At 44.4% G+C, this 25222-nt stretch overlaps 1 protein-coding gene across 7 annotated transcripts in view; it reads right to left on the reverse strand.

Annotated features, from left to right (window-relative positions):
• The window catches only part of CADPS (calcium dependent secretion activator), a 244560-nt gene that overhangs the window by 63312 nt on the left and 156026 nt on the right, over positions 1-25222 (reverse strand). For 2 of the 7 annotated variants that reach the window (XM_064519121.1, XM_064519117.1), the window contains exons 13-18: positions 20550-20737; positions 10369-10470; positions 9352-9415; positions 8561-8684; positions 6125-6193; positions 5246-5263 (exon numbers count right to left, since the gene is read on the reverse strand). In XM_064519121.1, the coding sequence (XP_064375191.1) occupies positions 5246-5263; positions 6125-6193; positions 8561-8684; positions 9352-9415; positions 10369-10470; positions 20550-20737 (565 nt within the window). The remainder of the gene's footprint in view (positions 1-5245; positions 5264-6124; positions 6194-8560; positions 8685-9351; positions 9416-10368; positions 10471-20549; positions 20738-25222) is intronic. The other 5 variants (XM_064519122.1, XM_064519118.1, XM_064519123.1 and 2 more) reach the window with 3 other exon arrangements.

Below are 25222 nucleotides of genomic sequence, written 5' to 3' on the forward strand. Positions count from 1 at the left end.
GTTCGTCTCTGGAGTCACCCTCATCCTTGTTCGTTGTTCATCAAGGGTGGCTTTTCCCCTCGAAACAAACCTCTCAGCCTCAAGGGATAAAAATAACTGCTTTTTTGGGCATAGGCCTAATGAATTTCAGTCTAATTTAAAACACAAGCAAGAACTCAATTTGGCTACTGACTGATGGCTCCTGAGCTCAATGCGGACATCTAGGAGGAATGTTTTACCGCTCACCGCTCCAGAAAGTAGTTTGTGCGAAGGTCCCGGCAGGGGAAGTGCTTCTGGTAGGAGGTGACCGCACGTCTCTTCCCACCGGCACTTGCCTGCCAAGTCAGGGGACGCCTTGCCATCCAGGTGAGTCCCTTCGGCTCCAAAGCTGGGAGCACCAAAGAGGCACGGCTCCTCCCGGGAGCATCGAAGCCGGAGGGAAAGTGCCTCCCGGAAAGGCAGGCGTCCCCGCGCTGTGACCCTGGTTCCCCTCAAACGGGCCTCCAGCCTCTGCATCGCCAACCACAGGAACAGCCGTGGACTCTGAGAGACGGAGGTGCCCGCAGGGACCCCAGGGAAAAACACATTTCGGACTTTACTGGCGCCCGGATCCTGCAGTTTGGAATTGGCCTGACTCACGCTAGTGTGTCCTGTCCCAGGGAAAAGTCATTAGCAGAAAAAGAGGAGGAGGAAGAAGCAAGTGATACGGCCGCACTGGGACTCTCCAAACGGCTCGCGCAGTGCGTGCGAAGCAGCCCGGAGGAGCCTGCTGCCGGGCGGCTGTCAGCACCGTGCCCCAGCGGGGTTTGCATTTACCTCCGAGGCCTCCGAGAGGTCCCTGCCTTCGGCTCTACCAAAGGCCCTTCAGTGCTCCCAGCATCTCCCTGCCGCCACCCTTTCTCCAAAACAAACTTCCATCAAGGACTATAGCAGGTTGAGCAGTAAAGTCTCGATGTATTTCTGATCTGGCCCCATCTGCTCACTTAGTCAAATATTCTGCTCTTTTGCTCATTTTACTTTTTCCAGCCCCAAATCCAGGGTTCTTGCACGATGGCTGCAAAAGCACCTGGAGCCGAAGGATGGGAAAGCTCCTTGGGCAGCGAGGAGGAGCTCCCTCACTCCTCTGGGAGCACAAAACGCCTTGGCAGCCCGCACCGACGGCGTTTTCATTTTTTTTTGGTCTGCCTCTTTATTTGTGAGCCCTGTAGTGGTATTGTAAGAAAATAGAAAAGATTAAGTTCTGGCTAAGGAAACGGATTAATTTCTCCCCTAGCTTGAAATGGTGACCTGACTCCAATGCCCCATGAGGTGTTTGCACTTCAGCGCTCCTCTGGGTCTGAGCCTCAGCGGGGTGGGCGACGCGTAAGGCCCCCTTCGCGGGGGCTTCGGTGCCTGCCTGGTGCGAGGGAGACGCGTGACGCAGGGTGCTCGACGCGGCAGCGGCAGCCGTCCGCGGTGCTGCTGCAGCGTGTGCCGCAGATTCTGCTTCGCTCTGGCTTTTTTTCCCTCCCTGTCCTTTTCCTCTTTCATCCCTCTCCAGTTCAGTTTGACATCAGAAATATTCTTATACTCTTTGCTCACACGTGTCAAATCAGATTTAAATACCTCAGTCATTAAAATCAAAGGCAGAAACAGCTTCTTTCTTACTAACAAGCTGACAAAGCGTTTCTCTCAAACGGACAAACTTGCACCAAAGCTTGTTACTCTGTGACTGATACTGGCAGATGAAGCACTTGTAGAAACCTGAACCACTGGGCAAATAAAATTTTGGGGGTTGTGTTTGCAATATGCTTCAGACTGCAATGACTGTAGCAGGTATATTACAAAATCTGTGCTACTCTGGGAACATATATTGCCTAAAATTCACTGTGGGCAACTCCTTACAGGTTTGAAACCTTTTCAAAGGAGGTATCTGTCACTCTGCATCATGATTTATGCTAGACAGACTACTAACACATCAGCAACAGCGAGAATTAAACCTGGAACAGAAAAAGAATATTGTGGACTTTTCATATTTTTCAGAAGCACTGCCATCAACTCAGTGATTTCTTTGTAATAATTAAAACTATACAAGCCCTGCCAAAGGGTATGTGAGTGTCCTGCGTGCAGCCATTTGCAAGCCAATCGTGCAAACGTTGAAAGAGCTGCTATTCTCCAGATAACGATAAAGAATAATGGAGTTAGCCTGGGGACAAAGCATAGCAGCCTTTTATTATATTGATGAAACGAATTTGAGCGTATCTGAAAGGGATTTGAGTGATGATAACATTTTTCTTTCAAAATAAGATGCTCTATCTTAAAAGTAAGAAAAATTCATAGAAGTGTTTTTTCAGTTCACACAGAGACTCTAATTGAGCTCTTGAAACTCAAAAGCAAACTGTGCTCCTTCTGATGATTATTCAGCCTGGTGAAAAATTTTTACATATCTGAGTTGTATCTCACGCTTCAGGCAGCGAGTTGCTCTGAAGTTGGTGAGAGACCTGCAGGAAGATAATGCTGCAACGCACACCATCAGGATTTCTGAAACTCTTGTAATAACTTTGATACTGTTTCAAATAGTGCCTTTTAAAGGGCAGGAGGAAATCTCGAAAGCTGCATACTGATTGCTTTGTCAAACAGCTGAATGCTACTTTGAGGAAGGAAACAAATAAAGCAGCGGTTCGGCAAGCACGCAGATACAGGTTGTATTTACATCTGGGCTAAAGTGCGTAATTTATTAATGACTTCAGTCTCCATTCCTGCCTACAAGGACTGATGCTTTCATACATTTTGCATCCGTATTTGTTTGGGAAATGTCGTTTGATTTTCTTCTAAGCTTTGTGGTTTATCAGGAATACTGGAAGTGATAACCCAGCGGTGGCTGGGCTGATAAATCACAGCGAACCTCTTCTTGCCTCTGCCTAGATTAACAGGCAGTTATAGTCACTAATACTTCAATGCACTCCCTGAAAATCACCGATATGTGCATACAGCTTCCCAGGCTGCGATCCAGAAACAGGGAAAGCAAGTGAGGCAAAGTGAGCATGGGGGCCGAGCCCGACACCGCTGAAGCCCACATCCCTATCCCACTGCTGCTTCCATGGATGGGGGAGTCGGGATTTTTGGGACAAGCAGAAAGGATGTCTTTTGATGGCTCAAGAGTAGCTGGTTTCGCTTGATGACTGAATAAAAAGACTTTTGTGGGTCAACGACCTCTCAAGTTATTCTCCGCTTACCAAACCACCTGTATGATCTCTGCCCCGTCCTGCAACTCTGCTGCGCCAGCACCAAGCACCGCAGTCGATCGCTGCCTCCACCCCGGCTCTCCTGAATTTCTAACCTCCACGAATCAGCTCAGAAACACCACAGGAAGCCTCTCTTTGACAGAAGCCAAAATCAAACCATAATACGAGGAATATTCTGTCTAAAAATCAGAAACTGCCTTATCCTAAACACCACTAATTGCCAAAGCAACAGCTACAGGCTTGGCTCGCATCTACTCTAAAGCTGCCTCTGCGTAACGCCAGCAGTGTAAAGCGGCATTAGCGTAAATGAGAACAAGATCCCTTAATTCTGCGGCACTTGAGCCCAGTGCCGCGTATTTCACAAATCCTTTACTTATGGGGTGGAGAAGTTACTCTTTTCTGAAGAAACAATGGATTCCCAACTTACATAGATAAGCAGACAGACACTTATTAAAAGGTTGCACTTGTTAATCTGAGTGTTAGTAGTTTTGTCTGATTAATAATTAAAATAGGTTATTAATCTTTAATTGTTTTAGCCTAATATTCTGTTTAACTTTCTATTTTTAATCAATATTTTTAAAGCGAGGCAAGAGAATACACACTGCTCAGGAGAGGGGAAATTGAAGGGTGATACTGTGGTTTAAAATGAAGTTGCTTTCAGTATCTTATTTTTACTCTTGTTTTTGGTTAAATAAATAAAAAGTCAGGGCAAAATTCATTAACTCTTGATTCCACTTAAGCTGAGGAACTGATTTCAAGTTCAGTCCTGCTGACCTTGCCTGAAAGCTTTGCCATTAAAGAGAACAGGAGATTTGTGGGCACCAAGTAGGTAAGTTATGACTCACTGTGTCCTTTCCCTGGCTTTGAGCACTGAGAAGAAGCAGTTTTAAAGTGAGTAGGGCCATAGAAATGTCCTTCTGAATTTCTTAAACATGTGACAAGCCTTTGCCAGCAGGTTGATGCTCAGCGCATTTACCCTGCTAATGTACAAGAGCCTGTGCTCACGTGAAGTTCATCATCATTGCTGGTAATGCCTGCACTTGCCCTTGTTATCTTTGCAATTTGTTTATTTGCACCTCCCAGAGCTACAGGGAAAAAGTAATCGTCATTTTCTGAATATTTATTGCTATTCTAACTTGTTTTTAGTGTCATATAATACCTCTAGATCCTGGGCCAAATTTCGCTCTGGCACCTCATGAGGGCGATGCCCAATGCCACCAGCTGTGGAGGCCAGCAGAAGCCACGGCAGAACTTGGCCCAACCTCCTGGCCTGCTTTTTGAAAGCAATTTCCCTTTGCAAACAGAGCTGAAATCAAACCGATCCTTTTTCCACAAAACATAACACTCTACTCACAAAAAGAAATGAACAGTTCAGGTTTCAAAGACTTTTAAACTAAGGACTCTGGTGCACAACAGAAACGAGAACAGGGGCCTACAGAACTACAGAACCACCTCTGAAGAGACAGGCACTGCAGGTGCTTTGGTCTGAACGGTGTCCTTGCCTCATTACATGTCACCACAGGTTATAAACAAGAGACAAACACGACTTCTGTCTGACCGTATCATTTGTTACACATTAACAAAAGAAATTGAAAATAAAAAAAGTAAAAAAACCATTCCTCCCATTAGGGCATAAAACAGAAGATATGAAAAACAAAAATGAACGTTAGTTTAGTTATAAAATGTGCTTGTTAGGTGTGTTCAACTAATGGCCAAATCATCAACATTTTTGCACCAAAAGTGAGCTGCAGTTCTTTTGGAAAACGATAAACTTGCCCTTTATAAAGGCTAGATTCTCCATCCGAACTGTCTCCTAAGAAGGTAATATGGTTACTGCAAGGTATTTCTAATCTACAGTCTAGTCTAAGGAAGGAGGAGAAAGAGATTATGTGTGTTGAGACAGCACAAATTAACTCCTTAAGTATCAATGCATCTCCATTTTCAGTCTGAAGGAGTACATATCTTAAGGAGCTATGAAAAAGAAACAAAATAAATATAACTCAACAGTCCTAGCAATTTATAATGCATATACAATTGTTCACCTGCGTCCTTTTGATTCTCTATATGAAAGAGAGAAAGCAACAAGGAGAGAAAAGAGAGAAACAAGAACAGATATGCAGGATTAATGAGCAAGTGGACCGCACAGCCCCCCAGTTATGCGTGATATATGACATTTGAAAAGAAGAAAAGTCGCCCGGTCTCGCCCCCCCACCCAGAAGCATGGTATTACCAAAGGAAGCTCCTCTCACAGAGGTGAAAGCAAGTGCTGCACAAATAGGAAATTAGAGTCCGTGAGCTCTGAGAACATACAAGGATGCTCCGAACGACAACTGCGCTCGTATGTCCACCCAGAGCTCGGTCAAGAGAGTAAATAAAAAAAAATCTAGGAAGAGAACAGGTAAAGCACTTCCGCTTGAGAGATAACGGACAGGAGACACGCAAGATCGGATGTACAGAGAAAGGACAGCCTTATAGGATCTTATACACAGGATTGGTTAAAGATCTTATACGCAGGAAAAGGGACGGCTTTTTCCCAATGTCCTTTATCTGACCTCTAGCTCATCTCTCCCCGATGTAGCTGCTGCCCTTGGATTGTGTACCAGTGACAAGCACTTCACAAATTGGGGTTACACAGAAGCAAAGTAAAAATGCATTCAGGTCACGGACATAAAGAAGAACTGAAAAAACTCACAGACAATCTGAGTTTATCACAAACAAATGGCTTAATTGTCTAACCTGGTTTAGGCTGATAAAAAGTGACTGGACTTCTCACACTGGGTTTCACAGACAGAAGCAACAGACAAGCCAATGCTAAAAGACTTGAAGCAAGGAGAGTGAGTTGGTTTGGATCTGGAGTTTCTCGAGGTAATGAAAACAGAAAGAGTGAGGACAGCATGGAGAGGAGGGTGGTAGGTACTCACGAATGGTTAAATCCATCACTTGAGAGGCCAAGCAGAAGACAGGATGCTCATACATTTCTCTCTTTTTCCCTATAAAAGAGGATTTGGGCATGCAAGAGGCTTAGGTCAAAGGCAAAGAGGTTATAGGTTATAGGTCAGAGGAAAACTTTATATTAGGTTAAGAGGAAAATAGCCGCAGAGTATTTTGGGATACACACAGGATAAAAGGAAGAAAAAAAAAAAAGGAGGTTTAAAACTGGAGATCTACTGGATTAACCATTCAGCATGCCCATGAGCCACAAGAGAGGTTGTGACCATGATTCTAAAGGTCTTATTCTGTTTGCAAGAATATAATGATCAAAACGTCATGAATAGAAGGAAATAGATTTCTATTGGTTTAAGGCTCCGAGATACTAAGGATTTCAGCCTTCAGTATCTAAGGCTTTCACAGGTATTTCTTCATAAACATAGCCTCAAGCACTGCTGCCGCTTATTTTTTTTACATCTCTGACAAAACTCTCTTAAAACACGTGGATATTTAAATGTCAGCTTTTAAAAGTAAAATTTCAAAATCATATACTGCACACGGAAATGCATCTCACTGAGGTAAATTTGTTACTTGCTCTTCTAAGAAACTCTTTTAAGACATTGTGGACTATGCTCATGAGAGAAAACCTGATGCATGCAGCTGGTGGATGTTGGGTTGTTGGAATTAACAATCCCAGCATGCTTTGAAATTGGTGTTACAACCACTTTTATAGAGATAGTATAAAAAAGTGGCTGTGGCCAATCACGGATAAAGGAGGAGAAAAGCAGAAGAGAGCAGGTAGTGTGGAATGAACTATTTCTCTGAAAAAGTAGCTGGAAAAAAAAAAGTTTGTTGCTTCAAAGTATTCCCAGACCTAAAAGTCACAGTGCAAAAAAGAGGGCAGATAATTAACACAACCAAGAAGAATTGAGGCACAAAAGGAAAAGTACACACTAACTGTTCTACTTTGGAAATGAATGCATTTTTACTTACAGATCATAAAGTTTGTTTTTGCAAAGATTTATCTGAAAGAAGAGAGCAAATCTTACCAACGAGTTAGTGATATTTACACAGAGAACCTAAGGGAGCCAGCACTGGGTAGAAGCATCCATCAACAGAAAAGCTGCTTTTGATTCTCAGTCCTTCTCCATCCTTGTCAAGTATATTTAAACATTGCATTTTACAGAATACACCAATTAAAATATCCTGTGAAGTTGAGTACTTCGATAAATTGCCTGATAATACAGTGCTTATGAAACCTTCGTTCCATCTCTATTTTTGTCACTCATTACCAAGTCAAGAGTTGATAAACATCCTTTTAGTGCCCAATTCTTAAGTGTTTCTCACTGGATGCATAACAATGAATTCATTACCACTGGTACACAATTTGCATCGTTAGACAGAAAAAAAAATGGAAAAAGAGAGGACATGTCATGTACAGAACCTGGACAATTTGTCATATAACAACCCAATTTTTCATGTAAACAAGAACTAGGAACAAATCAGAGGGGATTTTTTTTTCTCCTTTCCACATTGTCCTAGAGGCACACAACGATAAGCTGAGCTGTGGGAAAGCTTCGTATCACACAGGACAGAAACCCAGAGTCTAGAGCAGAACATACCATTCATTAGGAACATACAGTTTTAAGCAATTGCAAACATGGACAGAGTTGGGCCGGAGTTTCAAACGGGGAACAGCAGCCAACAAGGTAGCAATGTAAACTGATCACCATGGAAAGAACTACTGGATCACAGAGCTCCAGCTAACACATATCCTCCAGCAAGCTTTAAAATGTCTTTTTGATGGCTACATGTGTCTCTGGTCACTGGTTATTATTCTCCCATAACTTAAAAGGTCAATAATATCAGCTCTGCTGGATTCAGAGTGACAAGAGAGAAATCTGAGGCAAGTATGGGACCGACTGACCAATGACTGCTATGCAAAGTGCAAAGGCAATGAAATACTCCCAGAAAAAAAAGACATTTTAAATTGGCTACAAATGATTAAGCAGAGATTAAACATTTTTTCAGCTTCTTATTATTCGTTTGTTTCCTGAACTCCACTGTCACAAGCAATTAGCTGCACTATACTTTCAGCTGCAAAGATGACATCCCAAGTATTTTTCAATTTGTTTTTTAAAACCACAACATGAGTCTAAATACTACACCACTGGCCAAATGCGCTAACAATCAAAAAAAAGCTACAGTTCCCTTTAACTGTTTCCTCTCTTTTCCAGAGAAGGAAACATTTTGCATAGCTTCCATTCTTAACTGCTGCAAAAGCCAACACCGCAAAAATGATTCACAATCACCTCAGTTTTATTGACAAGCGAATAAATAGCAAATGAGTTTCTTTTAAATAGCTCCAAGCCACAGTTGCCACCTAGGAATATAACAAACATTGTAATTTCACAAAGAAAGAGCCTTACCTTCAATTTTGGCATACTCTGATAGTCGAGTATAATTGACTAGAGCTGCTTGCTCCAAGCATTTACGGATGACTGTTTTTACTTCCTCTTGAGGGACTGGAGTAACTATGTCTTTCATCAGGACCTTGACATAAGAAAATCTGATTTGTTGTGGCATCAGGCACACACAACTCCTTTTTCTCCGTGCCCAGCGAATACATGCACTCCAGCACTAACGCTGCATGGCTCGCGGGATGTGTGTGCAACACACAGGATCCACTACAAGGTCATCTCGGCCAGCCTGAACCTGGGGAGCAACCCCTTCTGTAGCTGTACTCTTCCTGAACGCATGCCCCTAAAGTGCCCACACCATTTCCAGTTTCTCAAGGCATGTCATTAAGGTCTACCCCAAGTCCCCCTGTGCCAGGCAACGTTGTGGCCTTCCCAGGCTCTGCTCATTGCTTTGCATCTCATCTGGGCTTGCGTTTACTGGTTACTGGAGATGAGCAGGCAGATGGACGCAGGCATGGGGGGACTCCTGCAGATGCTTGGGGTGCATCGGGCCTGGGAAATCCCAAACGCTGCAGAACAGGGTACCCGGGGCGCTGGGGACTACAGCTACTACTGGCTACACAGGCTTCCAAGTTGAAGCAGGAGAAATCAACGGTCATACCTAATGCCAGACATTTCAATATTAACTATCATGAATTACAGGTGTCCTACACAACAATAACAGTCAATTAAGCTCTTCTGGATGGAAAGGAACACAAATACAGAGATTTTTAACTAGCCTTTGTTATTCTTATGCTTACCCTTTCCAGCAGCGATAGAGTAGCTTTTAGTGCACCTTCTGGACGGCCGAATGGAAAGCAGTACCTAGAAAAACCACATCATGTTAAGACCACACCAGGTGCATGTGGATAAGCCTATCTATAGCCTTCGCAGCGGTATAAAGAAGCTTTCCTAAATATGCCCAAGCAATTCTTTGGTATTGCTGCTCTGAATTAGCATTTTTTCTAAAGGGTAATTTTCAGAAAGGGTTTTGATGAGATGAACACTAAGAGAGTAAAACAGAATAACGGGTAGCTGGGAAAGTCAGCTAGTTGTAGCAGCTTATTAAATTTGAGTGTCACCTGGAGAGTTTTTAGGTCTCCTAGGAGAGAATGAAACACTATGCCCTGGAAAGGACAGTACCAGTCACTTCCAGCCAGGGAACCAGCGATCCAGCAGCAGGTAAGTAACTGGCTGAACCAGCCACTGTCTCCAGGCAGGGACAGCTATAAGGGGCTCTGGCATGGAGTGTGCATGCAAACGCACGTCACCGGTGCGCAAATGCCCATCACTGGTCTGCATGCAAATGCACGTCACCGGTCTGTGTGCAAACATGCACAACCAGCGCAGGACCAGGCTGGTGTGCTGGGGGCAATCCATCACTCATTTGAGGGGCAGTATTCATCACTCCTATAATTATGACATCCCTGAAGAAAGCCCTGCCTGTTTTTATATTAGGGAAAAGTGAAAATGGGTGATAACTAAGAAAAGAGAAATAAGAGGACAAGGGATTTTTTTTTTTTTTGGTTAAACTGAAAAAAATTCACAGCATTGCCATGCCTAGGGAAGCAAGATGGTTTGAAATACCCTTTAAAGGTTATATATTTAGAATCACTCTCCAGCTACAAACATGCTACAGTGCAAGCTTTACTGCCCTGCTTAGGTCTGTCTGTGTCACTTATGCAGAATTCCCATATGCATTCAAAATCTGCCGTTTGACTTCGCAGTTTACGGGAGGGAGTTGGGAGGAAATCAGTCCTCCCTCATTCAGGCTTTACCTAAAATGCGTGATCTGATTCTCCAGAAGCAAACGAAGCCGCTCCTTGATCTCTTCAAAGCGCTCTTTCTCGTCTACAGTTACAGTGCCTATTCCGTCGGGCCTGGAGGAGAAATGCCGTGAATGACTCAGACTTCACCTCCCGACCCCAGTAAATCATCTGCACAGCAAACAAGATACTGCAGTTTGGGGAACACGTCAGCAACTGTTAGACCCAGGAGAGAGCATGTGGCACGCCGAGACGCTAGCGGTCGCGGCAGTGGGAGGGCTACGGTATCAAAAACCATGAGAGAGAGAGCGAGCCTCTCTCCGAATGATCATCTGGCCTCCCCCTTTAAATAGGTAATGACAGGGAATATAATGTCAGCTTTCACTGCAGGATCAGGCCCACTGCTGGCTAAATTTGTACTTAATTTCTGCAGAAAAAAATCAGCTGCTAATTTACCCCTTAATTCACAGTATAGAAGAACATCAACGATAAGCTCATACAGAAACAGAATACAAAATTCTGCACTCCTTCGTAGCCACCGAACCACCTTCGTGCAACAATCTCGATGCGAACCCTCTTCAATGCATTCTGCTGAAACGTACTTAGAGAGCAATACATATCTTGTACTGGGAAATGCAACGTCTTTTAATTTCAATTTGTAGAAATCAGCACACGAATACATTTATGGCAGACTTTCAAGAAGTATCGGTATCCGGTATCTCCTGAGTGCACAGGACTGCATTGTAAGACACGCAGGGATTGCTACCTGGGCACAGCTTCCACCCCTCACAGAGCACAGTGCGCAGGCGGACGCGTCCGAACCGCTAACGGAGCCGGGCCACCCGGCCGTCCCAGCGCTCGCCTGCCCCATCCCAGCCCTCTGCCGCCGCGGCCTCCTCCGAGCAACCCGCAATCCCCTCCTTCGCCCCCAAAATGCCGCACCACGAGGGCGCCACTAAGCCAGACGCCAGCTCCTACTGCTGACCAGCAAAGGATACGGATGCGGGTATTACCGGGTAACTCTGCTGGCACGGCCTCTCTTTAGGTAATGTAAGACGTCTTAAAATTGAACAAATGTTCTTACTTAAAGGCCTCCTCCAGCGTGCAGCTTAAGCTGCGTAAATCCTCCGTACTAGCCTGGTTTGGCTATACAAAAGACTTGGCAAGGGCTTACAAAGCTCCTAATGAACCTCCTGTCAGGGGTTAATTGGTTGGCTTTATTTTCCTCTTAAAGAATCAAAGGTCCTAAACTTAAAAAAAAAACAACATAAAAAATTAAAAACTATAAATTCTGCACAATCGCTTCTCCTTGACCCTGTATTTAGTAAGCTCTTAATATCACAAATATGATCTCTTATGTTCCAGTACAGGTGAATAAACCATTAAAACATTTCGGCAGAGCAACTAGCAAACCTTACAGGATATTCACTGTATATTTTTAAAGCTAAATATACATTAAACAAAACTTCTAACATGGACAGAGAAAAACACTTGAATACCAGAGGATATATTTAAATTTAATCAGCGCTTCATCAGAAATTTCTGCTTGATTATTTGCCAAATTCAGTTGTGCATTAAAGAAAAAAAAGGAAAAGATTTAGGCTGAAACTTGGATAAAATGTCTCAGCTGGGGAACGCATTTTATAAACACTTTTGGAAGTATGGATCTGGTCTCATTAGTACCTAATTAGGACTAGTTATTTTGAAGAAATGAGCAAGCCACCAAAAAAAAAAAAAAAGATATTGAGCAAAAACTAATGTCTGAACATACTTAATATATCTCTACTGCAAAATTCCATAAAATACTTAATGTTCAGAGAGAGGATTTCTTCCTGCCTTTTGTTACGCTGTGCACCTCACAGTGCCTGGCTTGTTCCCAGGCAGAAGAGCAGATAATTCGAGACAGACTGTAATAAATGCTGTATATTAAGGGGCAGGGTTGAAGTCCTCCTTTGACTTTTGGCATTGAGTCCCCCCTCCGTACCCAGAACAACTCACAGAGTGTCATTAGGTTAATTGTATCTGTGCTGACAAATGATGGAGTAAAAGCTGCCTGTGCTGGCAGTGATTTGCTGATGGACTGGAAATGGTCTGAAAGTTATGTTGCCCTTTGCTGGGTCAATAACCTCCAACGGTAAGATTTACCGACAGGGCGGAGAAAACTTGAAGGACGTACATGGGCCTAAATGAGTTTGTCTTTTCCGAAGGACAGTAAGTGTCCAAAGAAGTGCTGCTTTTAAAATAATTGTCAGCTTTTAAAAAATATTCAAGTGATTTAATTGAAAGTGCAGTGCAGCACTGAGTGAAACCCCTGCCAGCTCCAGATTCACGAGTCTGTACAATTCACCACTGATGTTGGTGAAAATGTTTTGGGCCCGTATCTGATAACCATGGTTGGGTCACGACTCTTTCACCCTGACTATAATTTTCCACTATATTCGAAGGGCTCCAGTTTTGTTGGAAGTTGTTATTTAGCCACGTAACGACCGATGTTAGACACCTGAAATGCCCTGACACAAGAGCATCTTTCACTTTTGGGTTTAGCAAATTAAAAATGTACAGCTCTGAAAGCAGAAATACTACAATACCGACCCAGACGAAAACAAGGAAGTTTGGGGCTTTGGAGGTCCTCAATGAACCTCTGTCCAAAACGGCTCTCCTTTAAGCTACAACACGCCAACGCTTTGCACTGTGACGCCAACCCAACCACCGAGGCACATGCAGAGTAATACATTCACCCAGCACGTCACCCGTGGTCGTCTCCCGCTCTTTGCGTCTTCCTGGCTCTTTTGGGAGATGGAAGATGCCCGAGCTGGTTGCTCCAGCCGGCACCGCCCTCGCACACGGTTCGTGCTCCCGTGGCGGCATGCGGTGTAAACGACAAGCCGCTTTTGCGTATCATGCTCCTACAAACTTGAGACAATCTACAGGTCAGCTGTAGCCATTTTTGGAGCAGCGCGGATGTCTGGAAGGGCCTGCCAACCGAGAGCCATCACCGCGGCAAGGACTTCCTTTCTCAAACAGCTGTGGACTATATTACATCTGACATGATGAGCATCTCTTGAATCTACCTTTCAAATTTTCGGCAAACCATTTTCTCACTGTCCTTCACAAAGTTGACATTTTCGGCAGCATGATAGGAAAGATGTCATGTCGGCTGCTTTTCAAGTTGTTGTCACAGTGGTTAGCACCAGTTCTGTCATCTTTACTTTCCTCACAATCCCCCATCTTGAGCCATGTCACAAATAATAATACTTCCAATGTTTTTGTCAAATTTCAAATACTATAACCCAGTTGCACATCTTCACATTTACTAGTTATGTTAATCTTTGTTGCTCATCCTCCCAGAAGCTGAAGCATTAGGAACTCATTAATTAGTGACAAATGCAGGATATACATAGAACTAGAAAAACACCACTGAAAGCCTTGCACTTAATTTATTAGCTTGATAATTTTGAAACCTAATTAAACATTCAAGTCAAATAGACTTTGAAAATGTAATCTTTTTGAGGGAACATATTTATTTTCCCTTTTGCAAGAACACAAAGGGTATATAGCTTAGCACTGCTATAATTTAAGATTCACTTCTGTGCTCTAGACAATTCCAGTACATGGCTGACGGTTCTGTAAAAATCTGCAAGAAAACTTCAAGCCTCACCAGCTCTTTCTGATGCTTTTTGGCATTTTTTTTTCACCAAAGATATCCAACTCAACTTTAATGTTTGATGTTTTATCTTATGGACAGAATCACAGGCTCCTCAGAAGGAGCATTTCTGCACCAAGATTAGCTAAAATGCAACTGTAGAAAATGAACGTTCTTACATACGACGCAGAACCACAACTTTGTAACACTGGGGTACGCAGCGAGGGCGAATGAGAAAAGAGCAAAATGGTGAAAAAGTCCTGTATGCATATCATACATACAGAAGCACAAAAGACAAAATGGGTTTGCGGCTATGGATTTAGGTCAACAAACAACATCAACATCTCCATCCGAGTGGAGACACATTTTCATCTGATACTCTATAGCTCCTGCCACGGTCACTTGAGGTGTATGGTATAAGCTATGGGCAGAAAGGGAAGCAGAAAGGTGAAAAAGGCAAGAAAAGAAAAAGGAAATTTTTGTTCTTAAGAAAACAAAATTCAGCCCACTCCTTCGGCTGCAGATTCACTGTGCTTCCTCTCAACTTGTAAATTCCTAGTGTAAATATTCCATATGAAAAGTTTTAAATGTTGCCTTCCTCATCACTCCTTGATTTTTAGGTTTTAAGCCATGAAAACAACAACATCAACAAAGCAGGTGGTGAAATTAAAAAAAGGTTTCAATTTAAAAAGCAAAAATGATAGTACTTGTTTAGCTTAGATGGTTTGTGCAAATTCCAGGCTTAATTATAAATTATAATTAGGACCTGTGATCCTAAGGCCACTGCTTTATTCTACAAGTCCCGCCTCCCCCCATGCCCTTTTCTAATTATACCCAGTGCCCCCAGGGCTAGTTATGCTGCTAAAACAAATATATCAAAATGATTTTTAACAAAGACTAATATATGAAGCAATAGCCTGCATTTGTATGCAATTATAAACATACAGTATAGCTCCAGTGGGTTAATCTCTTTGACATAAGCCTGTATGAAATACCAAAGTGGCTTATAAATGAAAAGACATATCATCTTTTACACCTTTTATGTTTAACTTGTCTACACTTTCTTACTTGGGAAAATATTGCTTACACGTAGCAAACAGATCTTTGCATGCACTGTGAGCCCTGGCACACAGAGCCAACAAAAAAAACAATGTCAAAAACCGATGCAAATAATTTGATTTTTTAAGTAACAACTCAAATATAAAACACGTGCTGCCTTCAGCTCACTTGCTGGTTGCCAGGTGCAGCACATATGAGCTAGGCAGTAAACACGGATGATTAGCGCCTTGGACGGCATGTGTCAGGACAGGCTTTCAGAGCATCCCTCGCAGGGAGCCCTGCTGGGGCGCCGTCCCGGGGACCGTGCCCCGGGCCGGCCAAGCGGGGACCTCCATCGGGCCACAGCTGCCTCTCTGCTCCCCGCTGCAGCTCCCCGGTAAATCTGACCTGAAGGAGTCCACCTGGTTACACCCCTCAAGAAAGCTTCCTCAGCAACCGTCAATTTTGGCCGACTTCTCGTTCTTCTGGGAATTCACAGCGTGCACGACCTGCTGCCTGGGAGCCCTTTGTTTCGCCCGGCCTTCTGCCTTTTTCCCTGGCGTTTCCCCTCGCCTGAGTTAAACACACTAGACCCTCCCAACCTTGGCCTCCATGGGGCTCCCGCTCTCCTCCACGGCGCCGCGCTGAGCCAAGTCACGGCTCATCGCTCCTCCCGTGCCATCTCCACCCTTGACGCGGCCCAGCTGAACCGAGCGGAGTCTGAGCACTGCCATCCTACACCCACCGCGACAAATCACATCAGCCGCTAACGCAAAGCTGGATCTCTGCCGGTCCCCAGCAAAGCCCGAACCTACAGCACAGGCGCTGGATCGCACACGACAGGCTTGCGCCACGCGCTCCGTGCCACCACCAGCCTCTCTGGCTGGGACACGGGGCCAGCACCTGGCAAAAGGTTACGGCGTTCGCGCTGCGGGAGATTTTATTAACGCACATTACTGCATTCAGGGCTATTCTTCTGAATGGAGAACATGGATACTAAAGTACTATGGAAAGCATAGGAAGTTACTGTGACCATCAGAAGTTGGATGAAAGTGTTCATACATTTAGTACTTACTTTGTTGGACCAAAAAAGCCCTCTCTTTTTTTTTTTTTTTTTAAGTAGCTGTATGGAAATCTTGCTGTTACGCGAAACAGCCAGATATGCAAATAGAATATAATGGAAAAAATTATAACTATGTTATGAAGACTTTTTAATTCTTCAAGATCTACAAAAATAATATTTCTGGTGGCTTAAACTCATCAAAAATTACTGAAACCTAATGCTAATGCTAGCTAACGGAAAGGTTACTTCTTGGAAATTTTATGCGGTAAAATACACCTTACATAGAGAAGAGCAGGTCCCTGCCATACCAAGATAATTAATAGAGGGGACTTGTAGTTGTTTGGACCTTGGGTTAATAGACTGAGAGCCTCAGCTCATCTCGCAGTCACTAAACAGCTGTCAGGGAACGATGCTGTTCAGTCACTACCAGACGGAGGGGATTCAGTCTGGCACCCTGATTCTGATAAGCTCAGTGTCTGTTAATACTTAATATGTACACATTCAACATTTTGGTCTTATTTGTAAAAGTTCAGGACTAACCAAGCATAGAAAGATTTTTTTTGGTGCCAGCTTTAACAACATTTTTGAAGAAGTTACTACATGGCTTAATCTGAAAAGCCTATGTGAAACCAAGGTCACTCCCCAAAGAGATTCCTTCAAAAGGGAGAAAAATCACAGTTCTGGGGGTTAGATGCTAACTTTGGCCCTGGGAAAGCTGGGCGGCATTTTCTGCTCCACAACGCCTCTCCTGTACAGAGCATGGGAAGTCACTAGGGTCCCCTATGCATCGTCTCTCTCTGTGTCAAACAGAGAGTACAGGCATCGTCCTCAAAAGTCAAGATACAGACAAAAATGGAAACAGAAGCCTGGAGAAGACCTGGGTGATCAAGTAAATAAACCCTTCCATAATTTCAATAAAAATTATGCCTTCTTAAAACCATTTCTGTTTCTTTTCTTTACTATTTTTATTGGAAGACTGTCGATAAAGGAAAGCGACAGCCTCTATACTATGGTAATGGTACCAAAACCAAAAATGTTTGAATGATTCTGCGTGTTTCTTATCTTTCACGTGGGAGAACACACCAGAAACCAGAGAATCTGTCATGATGGCAGAACTTTTTAAAAGGCACCCAATGATACCGGTGGATAAATACCTGCTACGAGGTCACTAACAGGACCACAATGATGAGCCTCAATTTCTCTAACTTTGGTGAGCAGCAAGTCATTGGGGTAACAGAAAATCATCCAAGCATCTAGCAGGCTGCCTGGCATTGCCGGTATCTGTTTCTGAGAGCCTGCACATCACACACCCAGGCATCTGCCGGAGGGGAAACTTAGAACAAGCAATTTACATTTAACAACATTTTTACTTCAAAAAGCATGAAATCAACTGAAAAATTAAGGGGACTGTCATGCAAATAGCAGCGATTTACATCCTTCTCATGGAGAGATCATGTCAGGCTTTCAGAGGTCTAAAAAAGCTACCTGAGCCCAAAGGAAAAAAAAATAAGCTTACATGTAAAGCAAAACCAGACCAATAGGGCTGCAAAATGCCACCAGTACGGGGCTTTGACCATCCCGCATGCTCCGGCAGCAGGCTCAGCTCCGAGCCAGCCGTGTATTTTTAACAGCGGCCATTTTGCTCCCGTCCTGCCCGACGCGCTCCCGACGCAGTGACGGTCCCGACGCGGGCGCCGGGCAGCGTCGAGCCCGCGTCCCCGCGCTGACGCCTGTCATGCTGTCAGCCCCGACCTCCGGGCTGTCGGCGGCAGCCGAAGCGCAGCCTCCCCGCGCGGCCTCGCTGACTGCGAGCTACTGTTGTCTCCCTGCCTGACCTTACACGAACGCGATCCAAACAGACAGCCCACCTCAGCTCCATCACTGTCCATCGCTAACAGAGGGGATTGATAGCCACGCGAAATTATCTCTCTGCTCGACCTTCATTACCGGCGTGGCAGATCCTGACTGACAGCCAACCTCGTTCCCGAGAAAGCTAAACTACACGTCCTTTTTCTTTTTTTTTCTTTTTTACAGTCGAAAAGTGAAGTAACTTCCTCTTTTGAAGAAAATCAAATCAACGCTTTCTCAGTATTGTTAAACAGAAAAATATCTTGCAACTTCACAACTTCCCAGACCGCTGTGCTTACAAATAGCAATGCCATTCGGTACGAGCTGCCCTTTGGGTACACACACTGCAATGCTGCTCCAGGTGCTCAGGTGGAGCTGTGCTCGGTGCTGTACAGCCCCAGGGACGGGCATGGCCCCGGGGTAAGAGAATCTGCAAGGACAGTCTTCAACTCTGCAATGAGCTAAAGGTTTACTGGGAAGAGCAAGGACCCAGCCAACGAGCAACGTATGAAAGCGGCAGAGGGGAGGAAGGGACACAGCTAGAGCACCCAGTTTTACACACATCGCAATTGCCAGTGAGCACTGCACGGATAAGCATTGGCTTTCCTTAGCTCTCCGCCAGCCAGTTCTCAAATGCATGATGCATGTGGCTTAAACAGACTTCTGAAAAGAAATCGTGACTCTTCCACTCAGAAACTCAGATTTCTATTAGCAGAAACTAAAGCTACAGAGTCACATTTTTTTTTCCTCAGGCCACCTGTGGCCCATTCCTGTGACCTGCTGACAGCAGAGGCCAAGAAACCTCACCTAGTAGTTTCTGTGTCAAACTCCTAATGGCATGAGCCAGCGCACAATGTTACACAGACACCAATCTTGGTTAAAACCTGCAATGCCGTAACCTTGCAGCTCCAGCACGGAGCTTCTGGTCATCGCCAGGCGACAGAGAGACAACAGTGACCTACAAGGAACATAAACCTTCAGCCTTTTGGTTTGAAGTCAATCATCAGCTGAAGAAAGTTGAGTTATAGCACAACATTTAATTCCTTTCTTGGAATATTTTAAGCACATTACTTTAAAAGCCCTGCCAATGCAGAGTTGCCGTATGGGGCAGCCAGTTTCTGGTTTGCTTCCTCAGGTTCAGTGAACACACGCCTGGGAAAACTCAAGGCGCTGATTCTCTGCGGGACTTGGGTACCCAATGCCATTCGCTTCCCAAGAGAGTCAAATACCTGATTTCTGGTTTAGGACCTGCACTGCCCACGCGGCCTGACACAGCCACAGAGCCCCGCTGGCGCTGGGGACGCAAACTGCCCAGTGTGCTCAGTGACCGAGGAGCCCCGGTGCCGTGTACAATACACTTCTGTGCACTGTGCGCTTTCTCTTACCTTTTCGGCTCTGGATTCGGCTGCGATTTGGAATCTTTCCTTTTTTTGGACTCCTTTTTGGAATCCTTTTTTGTCTCCACTTCAGTGGCAGCGGCCTGAGACACTTTGCCCCCTTCGCCGTCTGCACTTGGCTGTGACCCACCAAGTAATTCTGCCATGTGTTGGCTTGGGGGAATGATTGAAACGCGCGGGGGAAGGCCAGCAGCAAAAGTGAAAGAAACAGAAGAAAACATGGAAAAAAAACAAAACAAAAGGAAACTGAACTGAAAGCAAACAACAACTGAAACCAAATAACAATTGGCAAAGAAGGAATGAACAAGCAAAAGAAAGAACTAAAAAGGAAACTAAGGATGCAAAAACTCGGTTTCCATGACAAGATGTATGAAACTAACTGCAAAGCAAGTGGCAGCCTTGCAACGTGAAACCTGGGCAATGGGTGTCATAATTCAGGATGCTAGTTACCAGAGGGCTGACAAAAACACATAATTACTTCGTAACACTCCCTTCCTCAGCAGCATACGCAGGACAGCAAGCAATATCTCAAAGTATATAATGCAACTTAAAAGAAACAAAGCAGAAAGAGAAGCTGCAATAGATACTATAGCTGTCAACAAAATATATAGAAAAGGAAAAAGCACAGCTCCACTTCCTACTGCCAAAGATGGGCCACATTTCAGGGAAAGGAATGGGGCTACTTCTGAAATTGAAATTGCTTTGCAACAGCAGCAAGATAAAATTTTCAATTATGTTTAGCAATTTCTGAACTTACGTCACACCGACTTTTAATAAGACACAGGTGCCTAAGGGCTTAAATCACTTCTGAATATTAAAGTTTGATGCTGCTGAAAATTTCACTGTTGCAAATTGTCAGATTCCCTTACATAGCAATTAAATCAGTAGAGTATATTGTTCGCTTCCATTCATTCAGCTTGTGACTGTGGCATGTACTTCAGCCCTACGGGGTCCAGAACCGCAGCCAGCAGGTGCCTGGGCGAGAAAGTTAAAACCCCTCATTTCTGGATCCTGTACGTGCATTTTTATTGCTTACATTAAACAAGCGACCAAACAAACAAACCGACCATGCCACTAGAAGCGCTGCTGCCAAACATCCACTGCGAAAACAAACTGGGGACTGTTGTGCATTATCCAAGGAAACCTGTATTTGACAAACCATCCCTTGCTGGCAGGGCACTGCTAGCCAAGAATAATTCCTTACCTGTTGCCATGAACATGTGATGCACAAAAGGCAAAGCTGTAGTGAAGTAAGGTGGGGTCAATCATAGCTCCATTTTCTGCGCGCTCTAGCAAATCTCTGAGGTAGCAGAGATGTCTGTGACAGCCTCTCACTCCATTACGTGCACAATACTCATCTAGCACAAAGACCTGGCCAGGACTAAACCAGCCCTGTTTAGAAATAAAGAGACTTGATTTTAAATATAGGTTATTAAATACAAACGCTATCAGATCTGGAGGTGCAGTGGTCAACTGTTCTAATAAATGAAATACAAACCTAAGGCTACATTAAAGAAAAAAAAGAGAGAGAGGTCACTGTTAACTCAAACAATACAGTCTGCATATCATCCCTCAATCACAGCATATACTCAGTGCAATTGTTAACACAAACGTATTATGCTACCTTAAAGGGAAATGTCATTTAAAATGCTGAAAAGTTAGGCCAATTCATATCGGTGCCTAGCAATAAAAAAGACTTACATCTTTAAGAAATGTCAAAAATGTGATTATTTAAACAGCATGAAGTAGTGATCTTACTTTTGGAAAGGGATTGTACATTTGGCCATGAGCAAGAAGATGGAACTGGGGGAGAACATGGAGGATTATACTGAATAAAGACTTCTTTTGCATCCAGCAAGGGTATGAATGTGCTGAAGACAGAGGAACACAGCTCTGCAGTATCAGCAACGGACATTTCACATCGCCCTTATTTGTCTACCATGAGTGACGCACTCTGAGATCACCCACCACCGGCAGGTCAGCATTCCTTGGCATCGAAGGAAACGTAAGCTCTGTTAACAAGCAGGGTTTCTTTAACCATCCAGAAATCTCAAACTATTTCTGTCTGTCAGTTCTAAGGGCCTGGTGATACATGGCTTGTTGTACGAAGTCAGCGCTCTCGACGAGGATGCCCTTCTGGCGCAGTGCTCCGGTGAATGTCCTGGGACAGCCGACGTGGAAAGCGCCTCTGCCTTCAGCGAAGGCGCTAGCTAGGACGAGAATGTTCCTGTAGAATGCTTTTCAAAATGCTGCAAAACCATCAATATTTACATGGAAATTTGGGTGCTAAACAATTGCTAAGACGCAGCTCTGGAATGCATCAAGCTGCAAAATCTTTCATCGTTTAATTGAAAAGTTCCTGCAGCGGGCGGGAGAGTAGTTGAGGCAGAGCACTGCCCCTATAGGCAACTTCTTTGCCACCCCATCTGTTACCCCAAATGCTACATCTTAGAAACAACACTGCTGTGAAAGATTAAAATATATTTTCTACCACTCAGATGACACCAAATCTTTTCTAGATGCCAAAATAGCTGCTTTGAAAAGAGTTGAAGAAATATCAATTAAGAGCTCAAAGACATAGAGAAGGATTTGCTCATCCTTATTGGGCCAACTCCAAAACAGATTGAGAAAAGAATTAAAATAATGAGGGGAAAATGATAGATATAGGGAGTAGCTACAGTTCTGGGATCACTAGAAGTGCACATTTCAAAATGAAGACACAGAACAATGCAGATGGGACAGCACTCTGGAAGGTTATTTTTTGGGAGGGGTATATTTGCCTTCATTGCTTTTTCTGATACTTTTGTTTGTTGGTTGGTTGTACCGTGCTTGATTCTGGATTTCTTTATCTTTGTGTTGCCTGTTTTTTACAGTCTTGGACAATCTCTTCACCTTGCCTGTTTTCATACAAATCTTTGGAGAACAGGTATGGCCAAAATATGGAAATGCCTTGACTGCTGTGCAATAGAAAGGTGTGTGAATTTGATCACTGGGGTACAAATGCAGTTTAAGTTGTTATATTCATTTAATATATATAATGGACTCAATCCTTACGGGGTGAACTCCCTACAATCAATGGGAAGGCTGGCATTAAGTACATTGGAGTCAGATATCAAGGCCAGAGTTTGGGGTCAAGGAAGACAGGAGGCTGGACCTGGTGATACGGAGCTCTCCACATTGCTGCCTGGCTTGGGTTCTGCAGAAGTGTTGGTCCTCCATCGGACAGAAGGAAAGCGGTTGAACACTCAAGGTCTTTTCCACAGCTCGCTGAAAGGCAGCTTGAGCAGACTGGTTCAGTACCAAACCTCCTATCATGATACCTCATTAGAGTATGTCAAAGTAGACTACAGGTAGAGCGATCCAGAGCCCAGTAAGACCAGAAGGTTTCCTTTTGCACGAAAGAGTGTACAGAAGAAGAAGAGGAGGAGGAATCTTTCCTCAGATTGTGGAAGGATTAGAGAGGCTAGGGGTCAGCAACAGGTTGGAAATGACAGAGGTATGAAATGAAGAACCTGCTCCCATCCTCTGCACCTACTGAACAGAGCTGCAAAGGGGCAGTTAATGCTGCTCCCCACAGCCCCAGAACAAATTCAAGATTTGATGAAGGGTTGTATTCATAGAAAGCCCTCAAATCTTCAGGCAGATCCTGGCTCTTGATTAAGATTTGCCTGGCACAACCAACTGACAACAAGAGTCTGGCAAATGCAACCGATAGTGACACACTGGGTGTCTCACCCCAACACAGTTAGGTATAGCTCAGTTTGGTCTCCCAGCTGGTATTCAATGGCATGATGAAACATAGAGGGGACATCGGAGGGAGGCTGCAGGGCACAAGGAACTTGACTGACCATGCTTATGAAGCCAAATCGCATCAAAAAGTGGCCACAAATACCAAGCATCAGTGGGGAGTGCTACAGAAGCTTTCAAGCCAGGTAAAGCTTGGCTTGGTTGGGAAGTCTGAATCACTGACAATTTTTCTAAAGTTAAATGTGATTTCTGCAAAAAACATGATTCTTGAGGGAAAAATTTCACTTTTCCATAGCTGAATTTTCTCATTTACCGCTGACAACACAAACCGCTTCAATTCGGTGGCCTGCTTTACCAGCGTTTTGTTCTGACCCCTTCACATCATCTCTATTAGGCTGGGCACTCTGGAAGACTGTGTTTCCTCATTAAATGTTGTGTTGTACTATGTGAATCCCATGAACGCTGGCAGTAGGTTGGAAGTCTTGGGAAGAGTTCAAGGGCAGTCTCAGAGAGAATGCAAGCATCCTAGCTGAAAGGTAGGAAGATCCACTGTGGGGTCAATATTAAGCTGGAAGAGCTGCATACTCCTCCCCTATCTGAAAGTCCAGGGAAAGCTGTGAACATGCTATCAGTTTGCGGAAGATGGGTGAGAACCCTCAGTAAGCAATGCAGACAATGCTCTTCCCCTTTCTCCAGCACGGTGCTCTCTGCCAGCAAACATCACTTCTGCCATAGCTGAGATTAGTCACACAGCCTGTTTGTTTTCATAGAGATGCCTGGCTCCGCCAGAGAGTGGGCTTGCATTAACATTGTTTAACCTGGTTCCACGGAAAGAAGACAAAGCTGAGTTAATCTCTTGGTATGAGGGTAAGCTGCTGAATCTGGGTAGGCCTTCCCTGGCAGCTCCACGTCCACATTTGGAAACGCATGGACAAGAGAGGCGTGACAAGGCAAAGCTCTATGGGACCTTGCATGTGAATATCCTACAGAAAGGATAACAATTGCCCAGCAGCATACAGAATGGACGGGGAAGGCTTACCACAGACTTACAAGCTCCTACAGGCAAGCCAGTGCACGCAATGGTATCACAGACTTCCCACAGACATATCAGGAGCAATAGGGCTCTTTGCCGTTGAATGCAAATTTTGAGGTCAGTCTGTTTTTTACTTCATAATCAGGAAAAACATACTAAAATAGAGGAAAGAAGCATGTGAAATCCAAGCATGGGTGAACACAGTCCATTACTCTCTTCTTTACAATGCCCTGTAATGGGTGATTTGATAGAAGATGGTTAACTGATGATACTCCTCTCCGAAGAGGCACAAGTCTTGGTGCTGATGGGAGCTCCATCACTCCAGTAGCTCCTAGCGAGAGCCTAAACATCTTGATAGTAAGCAGCAATATGGCTGGTGGGTTTCTTGAAGAGAAACATTATTAAGCCTTTTCAGTGATGGTCTCACACCTCTCCTTCAGCTGTGAATTTAATTCAAAGGTCACAGCTCTCTCACCAGGCCTGAGACCTCACAGAGACAAACCAGCTGCAAGCCAACCTGTCAGACATGCATGGATGGGAATGTCTTCCTAGTGTCAGCCATGCGTGGGGAGCAGAAGCTGCATGCCAAATTCACTGCCTGCTGGAGCAAAGACCTTGGATGGAACCAGTGGGAAACCCGCTGTAGGTGAGACAACGGTCCCACTGAGCCTACTCATATCACTTGTATACATGTGGGTAAGGTGCATGCTGCAGTCTTCCCCCACCCCATCCTTACCTCAGGGGATGTCCACAACTGCTCCTCCTAGCCCTGCCCCTTATGAGGAAGAAGATAACTCACTATTGCTCATGGCACTTACTGGACCTTAGTCTTTTCGAGGCTTGACTTTGGTGCAAGGAGCGCAGTAGATGACAGGAGCACCACGGTGGAGGGGACTTGGAGGAAAGGATTCAAGACCAAAAGTCTTGTTGCCAACTGCTCTGTTGTGTTCCCAGGTTGTTGCTTTTGAGAAAAAGCTACTCAATAGCCCCAGCTCCAGGGACTGCACAGCTGGCAAGACATGAAGACAACCTCACGGGGTATTTCTTCTGCAGAACAAGCCAGTGATGAGATCCCCATGTGGAGGTTTCTGTGCACC

The sequence above is a fragment of the Dromaius novaehollandiae genome, chromosome 12, assembly GCF_036370855.1.
Source record: "Dromaius novaehollandiae isolate bDroNov1 chromosome 12, bDroNov1.hap1, whole genome shotgun sequence".
NCBI classification, from domain to species: domain Eukaryota; kingdom Metazoa; phylum Chordata; class Aves; order Casuariiformes; family Dromaiidae; genus Dromaius; species Dromaius novaehollandiae.